The following is a 12845-nucleotide window of genomic DNA, read 5'->3' on the forward strand; positions in this document are numbered from 1 at the left end:
ATGGAAGGGAAGCCTCAGCAAAACTAGAATGGAAGGAGAGGAGAGGAAGAAGGCTGAAGTTGATTAACTGTAGGAGCTACATTCAAATATGTGTATAAGATTGAATGTAGCATGGTCAACCTGGACACTCATTGTTGGGAGGGGGAAGGGAAGCGGAGGGGCACCAAGTACTGTGGGAATGTATGCCATTGTCAATATGATCCACATTATGATGTGAAACTATAGTGTACCAATAAAAAAAAGAACTAAAAATAAATAAGACCTATACCGGGCCTGGTGGTGCACGCTTGTAATCCCAGCATTTGGGAGGCCGAGACGGGAGGCTTGCGACTCACTGACAGCCTCAGCTACTTAGTGCAGCCCTTTGTAACTCAGTGAGACCCTGTTCCAAAATAAAGAATAAAAAATGGGGCTTGGGGTGTAGCTCGGAGATAGAATGCCCCTGGGTTCCAGCCCCAGTACCAACTGTCCCCCCAAAAACAACAGGGTCTTGCTAAATTTCTGAGACTGGCCTTGAATCTGGGGATCCTCCAGTCTCCAACTACTGAATACTGGGAATACAGATGTCCAGCACTACATCCCACTAAGGACAGCTTGAACATTCGAATACTCTCCATAAACTGGCTTCTAATCAAAAGTTCTGTTTATACTATCTGAACCAGCCTTGAAAAGAAGTAGTTAACATTAAAATACATTTAAGCTGGGTGTGGTGGCACACACTTGTATTCCTGACATTTGGGAGGCTAAAACTGGAGGATCACAGTTCTCAGATAGCCTTAGCTACTTAGTGAGGCCCTTTGCAACTCAGTGAGACCCTGTTTCAAAATAAAGAATAAAAAAGTAGGGCTGGGAGTGTTTCTTGAAGGTTGGATTCCACTTCAATACAGCAACACAAACAAACAAACAAAACAAGAAAATGCATTTTAAAAGCTGGGCGTGGCCGGGCGTGGTGGCCGGTGCTTTTAATCCCCGTGCTTGGGAGGCTGAGACAGGAGGATCGCGCAGGTTCAAAGGTTCAAAGCCAGCGACTGGTTTAAGAGACCCTGTTTCCAAAAAGAAAAAAAGAAGGAAAGAAAGAAAGAAAGAAAGAAAGAAAGAAAGAAAGAAAGAAAGAAAGCTGGGCGTGGTAGCATAAGCTCGTTATCCCAGCATTTGGGAGGCTGAGACAGGAGGATCACAGTTTAGGCCAGCCTCAGCTACTTAGCGAGGCCCTCCACAACTTAGCGAGACCCTGTTTCAAAATAAAAAATAAGGCATGGTGTGTAGCCCAGAGACTGAATGCCCCCTGGGTTCCATCTTCAGACCCGCAAAAAAAAAAAAAAAAACCCTGGGCATGGTGGTACATGCCAGTCAGCCCATCTCAGAACCTGGGAGGCTGAGACAGCAAGGTTTCAGTTCCAGGACAGCCTCAGCATCTAGTGAGACTCTCATCAACCTAGGGAGACCTTGTTTCCAAATAAGAAATAAAATCGGGCTGGGGTGTAGCTTGACGATAGAATTCTTATACAACATGTAAATTAAACCTTCTCCTTTTAGAAGCCAGAATAGAGCCAGATTTTGTAGCACAAGCTTGTGATCCCACTACTTGGGAGACTGAGATAGGAAGACAGCAGATTGCAGGTTCGAGGCCAGCCTCAGTAATTTAGTGATACCCTCCCACAACTTAGTGAAGCCCTTTTTAAAATATAAAAATAAGCCAGGCGTTGTGGTGCACGTTTGTAATCAATCCCAGCATCTGGGAGGCTGAAGCAGGAGGATCCCTGTTCACAGCCAGCCTCAGCTACTTAGTGAGGCTCTTCGCAATTCAGTGAGACCCTGTTTCAAAATAAAGAATAAAAATAGGGCTAGGGGTGGAGCTAGAAAGTAGATAGGGAGACTATTTCCAATTTGGAAATAAAATTGGACTGGGGATGAGCTTGAAGGTAGAATGCCTCTGAAGTGAATTCCCAGTATCACACAAGAAAAAATGTACAACGATACCTGTATGGATAGCCATGATATTTAGATCTGAAGACAGAGAGCATCCAGCTGAAGAATAGCACAACGAGGCCAATTCCAGCTATGCACATCACTGAAGGCGGAAGACAATAAAGGAATCAGATTAAGCATAATAAATAACAAGGCCTCAAATGTAGTTTTGGTACTGGGGATACCTCTGAGCTACACTCCCAGCCCTTTCTTGCTTTTTTTTGTGTGTGTGTGGGTCTGGGGATGGAACCCAGGGACATTCAACCTCAGAGCCACACCCTCTGCCCTACTTTGAATTCTTTATTTTGAAACCGGGTCTCACTGAGTTGCAGAGGGCCTCACTAAGTAGCTGAGGCTGTCCGCGAACCGCGATCCTCCTGTCTCAGCCTCCAGAAGGCTGGGTTTACAAGCGTGCGCCGCCATGCCCAGCATCATTTTGTTTTGTTTTGTTGGTGGTGCTGGGGCTCCTGGAAACCCTTCTACCTCCGGGCTACACTCCCAGACCTATCTTATATATTTTTTTTAATTTGGAAACAGGGTCTCTTAAGCCAGAGAGGCTGGCTCCAAACCAGTGCGATCCTCCTGTCTCCGCCTCCCAAACCCGGGGATTACAAGCGTGCGCCACTAAGCCCTGTTTTAAAATAGGGTCTCACTAAGCTGCTGAACTTGCGATCCTCCTATCTCAGCCTCCCAAATACTGGGATTACAGGAGTGCTCCATCACACGGAGCTCAGGGCATAAACCTTGATGATCTATCTGAAGTGAAAATGAAGGGCTATAACCTACTGATAAATAACTCTCTAACAGTTTTCATCCCCTTTTTTTTTTGGTATCAAAGCCAGGGGATATCTACCTCTAAAATACACCCCCAGCCTTATTTTATTCTTTTTGTGTGTGTGTGTATGGTACTGGGGATGGAACCCAGGGGCATTCTATCTCCGAGCTACACTCCCAGCCCTATTTTTTATTATTTTCTTTGAAACAGGGTCTCACTGAGTTGCAGAGGGCCTCACTGAGTAGCTGAGGCTGTCCACGAACAGCGATCCTCCAGTCTCAGCCTCCCGAATGCTGGGACTACAAGCGTGCGCCACCATGGCCAGCTTTTGTATTCTTTATTTTGAAACAGAGTCTCACTAAGAGACTCATGTTGCTGAGGCTGGCCGCAAACCTGCGATCCTCCTGTCTCATCCTCCTAAGCGCTGAGATTACAAGGGTGTGCCATCATGGCCGGTGCATCCACGGCCCTATTCATTTTTATTATTTATTCATTTATTTTGTCACTGGGGATTCAACCCAGGAGCTACATCCCCCAGCCTTTTTCATTTTGAAACAGGGCCTCCTTAAGTTGCTGGGGGTCCTGCTAATTTGCTGAGGTTAGCCTTAAACCTGTGTGTCTCTTTCCTCAGTCTCCCAAATAACCACCACAACCGTATTTTATTTTTTATCATGGAGTGTTCCTTTATTTTGGCATCTTTTTGGGGGGTCACTAAGGATTGAATCCAGGGGTGCTTTACCACTGAGTTATATTCCCAACACTTTTTCTTGGTACTGAGGATTGAACCCAGGAACATTCTACCTCTGATCTATACCCCAGCCCTTTTTATTCTGAAACAAATACGTATTAAGTTACTGAGGCTGGCCTTGAAAATGTGATCCCCCTTTTTCAGCCTTCCAAGTATGCACCACCATGCCTGACTAACCTTACACTTTCGTTGTGGTAGTAGGGATTAAGCATGGGGTGTTCTACCTCTGAGCTACATCCAAAATTCTTTTAAAATCTTTAAAAATTTATTTTGAAATAGCTGAAGCTGGTGGTCTTGTACCTTCGAATCTCTAGCCTCTGCCTACTAGGATTACAAGCATGTACCACCAGGACTGGTACCATATATCTTTAAAAAATGTGCATGAGCCGGGCGTGGTGGTGCATGCTTGTAATCCCAGCATTCGGGAGGCTGAGACCAGAGGATCGCGGTTCGCGGACAGCCTCAGCTATCTAGTGAGGCCCTCAGCTATCTAGTGAGGCCCTCCGCAACTCAGTGAGACCCTGTTTCAAAATAAAGAATAACAAATAGGACAGGGGATATAGCTCAGAGTTTGAATGCCCCTGGGTTCCACCCCCAGAACCGCAAAAAAAAAAAAAATGTGCATGGAAGCCGGGCGTGGTGGCGCATTCTTGTACCGGGGAGGCTGAGACAGGAAGATCACAGGTTCGTGGCTAGACTCAGCTACTTAGTGAGACCTTGTTACAAAATAAAGAATAAAAAAATAGTACGAGGGGTGTAGCTCGAAGATAGAACACCCCTGGGTTCAATATTCAGTTTCGCAGAAAAAAAAAGAGAGTGTAGCTTGGAGGTAGAATGCCCCCTGGGTTCCATCCCTTCTACCACAAATAAATTTTTAAAAGTAAAAATAGTTGGGTGTTATGGTGTGCACTTGTAATCCTAGCATTTGGGAGTCTGAGACAGGAGGATCATGGTTCACAGCCAGCGTCAGCTATGTAGTGAGGTCCTTTTCAACTCAGTGAGACCTTGTTTCCAAATAAAGAATAAAAAATAGGACTGGAGGTGTAGCTCAGAGGTAGAATGCCCCTAGATTCCATCCCCAGTACTGCAAAATAAATAAATAATAAAAAGGGCTGAGGGGATTTGGGCATGGTAGTACACACTTTTCTTGTGTGTGGTACTGGAGGTAGAACCCAGGGGCTTCTCTACCTCCGGGTTATACTCCTAGACCTATTTTTTACACTTTATTTGGAAACAGGGTCTCACTAAGTTGCTGAGAGCCTCACTAAGTAGCTGAGGCTGGCTTCGAACCTGTGCGATCCTCCTGTCTCAATCTCCCAAGCACTGGGATTACAAGCATGTGCCAACACGCCTGGCAAGGCACACATTTAATCCCAGCGTTTTGGGAGTCTGAGACAAGAGGATCATGGTTTGCAGACAGCCTCAGCTACCACTTAGTAATACCCTTTGTAACTCAGTGAGACCCTGTTTCAAAATAAACAATAAAAAACATATGGCTGGGGGTGTAGCTCAAAGGCAGAATGCCCTTGAGTTGGGAGGCTGAGACCTGAGGATTGCGGTTCAGGGGCAGTTTCAGCTACTTAATAAAGCCCTCCACAACTCAGTGAGACCCTGATCCAAAATAAAGAATAAAAATAGGGCTAGGAGTGTAGCTCGGAGGTAGAATGCCCCTGCATTCCGCCCTAGCACCAACAAAAAAAAAAAAAAGAGGATTGCAGGTTCATTGCCAGCCTCAAAAACTTAGTGAGAACCTGTTTCAAAGTAAATAGCGCTGGGCTTGGTGGTGCACACTTGTAATCCCAGCATTCGGGAGGCTGAGACAGGAAGATCTCGGTTTACAGCCAGCCTCAGCTACTTAGTGAGGCCCTCCGCAACTCAGGGAGACCCTGTTTCAAAATAAAGAATAAAAAAATAGGGCTGATGGTGGATCTCGGAGGTAGAATGCCCCTGGGTTCCATCCCCAGTACCACAAAAATAATAATAAATAAATAAATAAATAAATAAATAAATAAATAAATTAGGGCTGGGGTATAGTTCAGAGGTAGAATGCCTCTGGGTTCAATCCCCAGTACCTTCCCTCAATACACACACAAAGAATGCCTCTGAGACCAATCCCCAGTACCACACACAAACAGGGCATTATTCTTTTGTTTCTCTATTAAAGACAGACCGGTTACGCAGTGGCATGGAACGGCTTACTCTTTCGCTTCCCGATATCCATGTCAGAGGTAGCGGCTTCGCATAAAAGCACCATCCCTAAGGTCACTCCGCCATCTGGGATAATTGTTTAAGGAGAAAATCACATGGACACAAAAGACATACCACGGTTATTATTCCTAGCGTTTCACGAAGAAAATTAAAATAAATATACAAAGTCTCGACTCTTAATTATAAAAACTTAACCCAAATAAGTAATCATATATCCATACAGCATGACATTTAGTATAAATACATAATAAAATATTACATTGGTTGAAAGATTCCTTCAAATTCACATGAAGCAAAAGTGGTATTTTACTTTTTGTTGTGGCACTAGGGATTGAACTCAGGGGTGTTCTAGTGATGAGCTACACCCTCAACCCTATTTTATTTTTTATTTTGCAACAGTCTCGCTAGGTTGCGGAGGTTGGTCTTGAATCCTTGATCCTCCTATCTCAGCCTTCCAAGTAATGAAATTACAGGTGTGCACCACCATGCCCAACTGAAAACGGATATTTACTTGTTTTTCGTGGTACTGCGGATTAATCACAGATGTATTCTACCTCCAAGCTGCACCATAGCCCTTTTACTTTTTTATATTGAAACAGGGTCTCCCTAACTTGTTGCAAGCATTGCTAAATTGCTGAAGCAGGCATCAAACCTGTGATTCTCCTGTCTCAGACTCCCAAATAATGGGATGACAGGTATGCACCACTATAATCAGCTTTATTTTTTTTTGTTTTTGGAAACAAGGTTTCTGCTGAAGACTGACAATTTAAAATGTTATTGGAAGCCAGGCGTGGTGGCGCACGCTTGCAATCCCAGCATTCGGGAGGCTGATACAGGAGGATCGTGGTTCGCGGACAGCCTCAGCTACTTAGTGAGGCCCTCTGCAACTCAGTGAGACCCGGTTTCAAAATAAAGAATAATAAAAAAAAAAAAACAGGGCAGGACTTGTAGCTCGGAGGTTGAATGCCTCTGGGTTCCACCCCCAAGGCCAGCAAAAAAAAAAAAAATGTTATTGGAATAGCCGGGCATGGTGGCGCACTAATTCCTGCATTTGGAAGGCCGAGACAGGAGGATCGAGTAGGTTTGAAGCCAGCCTCAGATACTTAGTGAAGTTCTCAGCAACTTAGTGAGACCCTGTTTCCAAATAGAAAATATTTTAAAAATGGGGCTGGGATATAGCCCACAAATAGAAAGCCCCTGGGTTCCACCCCCAGTACCACCACAAAAAAAAAAAAATGTTATTTGAAGCCGGGTGTGGTGGCACAAGCTTGCAATCCCAGCACTTGGGAGGCTGAGACAGGAGGATCGCACAGGTTCGAAGCCAGCCTCGGCTACTTAGTGGGGATCTCAGCAACTTAGTGAGGCCCTGCTTCCAAATAAAATAGAAAATAGGTCTGGGAGTATAGCCTGGGGGTAGAAGACCTCTGGGTTCCATCTCTAGTACCACAAAAAAGTAAAATAATATAAAATAAAATGTTATTTGAGTGGTGTGGTTGTACATGCCTGTAATCCTAGTACTTGGGAGGCTGAGACAGGAGGATCTTAGATTTGAGGACAGCCTCAGCAACTCTGGGAGAGTCTGTTTCAATATAAAAATAATCGGGCGTGGCGGCACACGCCTGTAATCCCAGTACTTGGCAGGCCAGGACAGGAGAATCACAGGTTTGAGGACAGCCTCACCAACTTAATGCGGCCCTCTGCAAGTTAGTGAGATGCTGCTTCAAAATAAAATAATAGATGCCGGGCGTGGTGGCGCACGCTTGGAATCCCAGCATTCGGGAGGCTGAGACCTGGAGGACAGCGGTTCGCGGACAGCCTCAGCTACTACTTAGTGAGGCCCTCTGCAACTCAGTGAGACCCTGTTGCAAAATAAAGAATAAAAAGTAGGGCTGGGGGTGTAGCTCGGAGGTCAAATGCCCCTAGGTTCCATCCCAAGAACCAAAAATAAATAAATAAATAAAATAAAAATAAGATTACAGCTGGGAGTGGTGGTGCACGCTTGTAATCCCAGTACGTGGGAGGCTGAGACAGAAGGATTGCGCAGGTTCAGCTACTTAGTGAGGCTCTCGGCAACTTAGTGAGACTCTGTTTCCAAATAAAGAATAAAAATTAGGGCTGAGGGTATAGCTCAGAAGTAGAATGCCCCTGGGTTCCAATTCTAGTACTGCCAAAAAAAAAAAATCTGCTATGTGCAGATAGGTACATTCAATCACGTGGTTGAATGTTAAAATAAGTATCACATTTTGAAGCCAAGAGACTGTGTTTTAATGGAAAAGAGAAGTTCATCCTGTGGTTTAGGGAATACCAACAGCAGTAAAAAAAAATTACCAAATTAATTATGTATACATCCACGTTATGTGCTACTGCATGTGAGTGTAAGCAGAAAGAGAAAATAGGTGCTGAGATCCAGCCTTGAATGTATGATTGGCTCTGTAATTTGACTATTCATAAGTTCATTACCATCTTGCTCTCTTCAAATAGTCTCTTGTTAGGATGATGCCTATTTGTCATGTCGTTTTGGTTTTTTTTTTGTGGTACTGGGGTGGAACTCAAGGGCACTGTGCCTCTGAGCTACAACCCCAGCCCTATTTTTTAGTGTTTTTCTTTTTAATTTTAATATTTATTCATTTATTCATTCATTTATTTATTTATTTTTGTGGTACTGGGGGTGGAACCCAGGGGCTCTCTACCTCCGGGCTATACTCCCTAGACCTATTTTACACTTTATTTGGAAACAGGGTCTCACTAAGTTGCTGAGAGCCTCACTAAGTAGCTGAGGCTGGCTTCGAACCTGTGCGATCCTCCTGTCTCAGTCTCCCAAGCACGGGGATTACAAGCATACGCCACCACGCCCGGCTTATTTTTATTTATTTATTTTGGTGGTACTGGGGTTCCTGGAAACCCTTCTACCTTAGGGCTACACTCCCAGACCTATTTTTATACTTTTTTTTATTTGGAAACAGGGTCTCTTAAGCCAGAGCAGCTGGCTTTGAACCTGTGCGATCCTCCTGTCTCCGCCTCCCAAGCGCAGGGATTACAAGCGTGCGCCACCACGCCCGGCTTAGTCCTTTTATTTTTTTATTTTTTTTATTTTTTATTTTTTGGTGGTACTGGGGTTCCTGGAAGCCCTTCTACCTCCGGGCTACACTCCCAGACCTATTTTTACATTTTCATTTGGAAACAGGGTCTCCTAAGCCAGCGCGCGCGGCTGGCTTCGAACCTGCGTGATCCTCCTGTCTCTGCCTCCCAAGCGCGGGGATTACAAGCGTGCGCCACCACGCCCGGCTAGTCTTTTTATTTTTGAAACAGACTTTCACTGAGTTTCAAAGGGCCTCGCTAAGCGAACCCCAGTCCTCTGGCCTCTGCTTCTCGAATGCTGGGATTACAAGTGTGCGCCACCACGCCCGGTTCTTCATGTTTTTAGTAACTCATCTACATGTCTTGTCCAGCATTTTGTTTTTTTCTTAGTGAGGTTATTTACATTGAGGATGCAACAAAGATTCCTTTTTTTTTTTTTTGTATGTGTGGTACCAGGGCTTTAACCCATGGACGTTCTATCTCTGAGGTACACCCTCAGCCCTATTCTTTTCTTTTTTTTTATTTTTTTGTGGTACTGGGGATGGAATCCAGGGGCATTGTACCTCCGAGCTACAAGTCCAGCCCTATTTTTAATTCTTTATTTTGAAACACGGACTCACTGATTGCAAAGGGCCTCACTAAGTAGCTGAGGCTGTCCACAATGGCAATCCTCCTGCCTCAGCCTCCCGAATGCTGGGATTACGAGCGTGCGCCACCACGCCTGGATGAGCATCTCTAATTTTGACAAACTGAAATCCAACATTTTTAAGTGCTAGAATCATGTTGCTCAAAACATTTGAGATTTCAGAGTATTTGGGACTTGGGATTTCCAGATTAGAACTGCTCAATATATAATACAAAGTTTAAACTCTTATCGATTGGAGGTCATTCTTAATCTTTGCAATTTGCACAGGCATCCATTTCCAGATAGATGTCAGAAGGTGAAAGTTAGTTTGAACTAAGTACAGAAAAATCTAAGATGGGCGTGGTAGCACATGCTTGTAATCCCAGTACTTGGGAGGCTGAGACAGGAAGATGGCAGGTTCAAAGCTAAATTGAGCAATTTAGTGAGATCCCGTTTCCAAATAACAAATAAAATCGGGCCAGGCGTGGTGGTGCACGCTTATAATCCCAGCATTTGGGAGGCTGACATTGAAGGATCGCAGTTCGCGGACAGCCTCAGCTACTTAGTAAGGCCCTTTGCAACTCAGTGAGACCCTGCTTCAAAAAAATAAAGCATAAAAAATAGGGCTGGGAGCCGGGTGTGGTGAAACACACTTGTAATCCCAGCATTTGGGAGGCTGAGACAGGAGGATCGCTGTCCAAGGACAGTCTCAGATACTTAATGAGGCTCCCAGCAACTTAGTGAGACCCTGTTTCAAAATAAAGAATAAAAAATAGGGCAAGGGGTGTGGCTTGGAGGTCGAATGCCCCTGAGTTCCATCCTTAGACCTGCAAAAAAAAAAAAAAAAAAAAAAGACTAAGGGTATATCTTGGAGGTAGAATGCCCCTGGGTTCCATCTTCTCCAGTTCCAAAAAAAAAAAAAATCAGATTGGGTGTATAACTAGGAGATAGAACGCTTCTGAGTCTATCCGCAGTACTACAATAAAAAAGCAGAAGAAAGTAAAAATTTTTCTAGCCATTCAAGAGGATGGGAACCCAGTATTTGCGAAGCTGAGAACTGAGGATTACAGGTCTGCAGCCAGCCTCAGTCACTTAAAAAGACTCTCCACAATTTAGTGAGACATTTCAAAAATTTAAAAATATAAAATAGGGCTGGGGGTGTAGTTTAGACATAGAATGCCCCTGGGTTTAATCCCTAGTACCACAAAAATAAAATAAAAAATAAAAAGGCCAGGCATGGTGGCGCACACTTATAATCCCCACAATTTGGAGGCGGAGATAGGAGGATTGGGCAGGTTCGAAGCCAGCCTCGCTGGCTTAAGAGACCCTGTTTCCAAATTAAAAAAAAAAAAAAAAAAAAAAAAAAAAAAAAAAATATATATATATATGGTTCCAACCTCAGTACCACCAAAAATAAAGAAAGGAAGGAAGGAAGGAAAGAAGGAAGAAAAAGAAAAGAAAAGGGCATTTTACTTCTGAGCTACATCCCCAGACCTATTTTTCTTTTTGCAGGTCTGGGGATGGAACCCAGGGGCATTCGACCTCCGAGCTACATCCCTGCCCTATTTTTATTCTTTCTATTGAAACAGGGTCTCAGGAAGTTGCAGAGGGCCTCACTAAGTAGCTGAGGCTGTCCGCGAACTGCGATCCTCTAGTCTCAGCCTCCCAACTGCTGGGATTACAAGCGTGCGCCACCACACCCAGCTTATTCCTTATTTTGAAACAGGGTCTCATGGGGCCGGATGTAGCTCAGTGGCAAAGCGCCTGCTTTGCAGGTGTGGCACTCTGGGTTCGATCCCCGGTTCCAAAAAAGACAAAAAAAAAAGGAACCCCTTTAAAAACAAAAATAAGCTAAGAAACAGGGTCTCACTAAGTTGTGGAGGGCCTAAGTAGCTGAAGCTGGCGGAAAACCTCTAATCCTCCTGTCTCAGCCTCCCAAGTACTGGGATAATAAGCATGCACCACCACATCCAGCTCAAACCTATTTTATTTTTCATTTTGAAATAGAGTCTTGCTAAACTACAGTGTACTGGCTGCGAACCTGTGATCCTTCAGTTTTACCCTCCCATGTACTGGGATTACAGGTGTGTGCCACTGTGTCTAGCTAATAACTCTGTTTTCTCTGCTAAGAAGACATCGCAGCTGGGTGCGGTAGGTCACGCCAGTAATCCCAGTACTTGGGAAATTGAGACAGAAGGATCACAGATGTGAGGCCAGCCCCAGCAACTTAAGTGAGACTCTTAGCAACCTAGGAAAACTGTTTTGAAATGAATAAAATAAAATAAAAAGGGCTGGGAATGGAGCTCCGAGGTAGGACGCTCAATCCCTAGTACCTCACACACAAAAAGACATCCCGTGCTTCCTCTAACGCAGTCTTCCTTGTATTACTAAGCCAATATACCTGGCTCTATCCAGGCGTAGGTTTCTTACTGGTGGTCTTTAGCTGGTTGGGCTAAGACGTGTGACACAAGTCATATGATTTCCAAAGGATATTATGACCCACGTTAGGAAAACAGTCTCAAATAATTAGGCAAATTAAAATGAAGCAAGAGCCGGGCGTGGTGGCGCACACTTGTAATCCCCGCGCTTGGGAGGCAGAGACAGGAGGATCGCACGGGTTCGAGGCCAGCCTCAGCTACTTAGTGAGGCTCTCCGCTACTTAGTGAGACCCTGTTTCCAAATAAATTATAAAATGGGACTGGGAGTATAGCCCGGAAGTAGAAAGCCTCTGGGTTCCATCCCCAGTACCACCAAAAATAAATAAATAAATAAATAAATAAATAAAAATAAAATGAAGCCAGAAAGTCTTATTGTAAAAAGGATACTGAACAGAAGAACAATGTGTGTTTCAGCTACAAACTGGGCTTGGCTGCTTCCATGGATATAATTCTGGGTAGAGGGAGAGAAAATGGAATCTTTAAAATATACATTAAATTCTGATATCCTAACCATAAAGTGGGCTTTTAAAAACTCTCTGACATTAATTCATCTGCTGTAGGCAAGCAGACATAACATCATTTGGGTCTGTGACATTCATCAGTAAATAAGTTTACCACAGAAAGTTATTTCCGTATTATTTATTATGTTTGCCTTTTTGTCTATGTGGCGCTAAAAATTAAACTCAGTGGCACTTTACCATTGAACCACATTCCTGGCCTGTTTTATTTTTTATTTTCAGACAGGGACTTACAGAGTTGCCAAGGTTGGCCTCAAACTTGCTATCCTCCAGCCTTAGCCTCCCAAAGTTGCTGGGATTCCAGGCATGCGCCACTGCGCCTGACCTAGTTGGGTTTTCGTCGTACTTATGTTTTCAACAACAAAATATATAAGAAAAATAATATTTAAATGTATAAGACTCTGAAGTAAAATCCACGAAGACATAAATCATGTCTTGTTTTGTATCACTATGACGGATAATACTTAGTACATTGCATAGAAAGTGT

General features: G+C 44.0%; 1 protein-coding gene across 1 annotated transcript in view; it reads right to left on the reverse strand.

The window, feature by feature from the left end:
• MAGT1 (magnesium transporter 1) overlaps positions 1-12845 on the reverse strand; it is a gene marked incomplete at both ends in the record, with an annotated part of 32734 nt that overhangs the window by 4137 nt on the left and 15752 nt on the right. The window contains 3 exons of the mRNA XM_080719005.1: positions 1981-2071; positions 5691-5765; positions 12228-12291. Of these exons, the coding sequence (XP_080575131.1) occupies positions 1981-2071; positions 5691-5765; positions 12228-12291 (230 nt within the window). The remainder of the gene's footprint in view (positions 1-1980; positions 2072-5690; positions 5766-12227; positions 12292-12845) is intronic.

This window comes from Muscardinus avellanarius (genome assembly GCF_963383645.1).
Source record: "Muscardinus avellanarius genome assembly, chromosome: X".
In the NCBI taxonomy this organism is placed as follows: Eukaryota; Metazoa; Chordata; class Mammalia; order Rodentia; family Gliridae; genus Muscardinus; species Muscardinus avellanarius.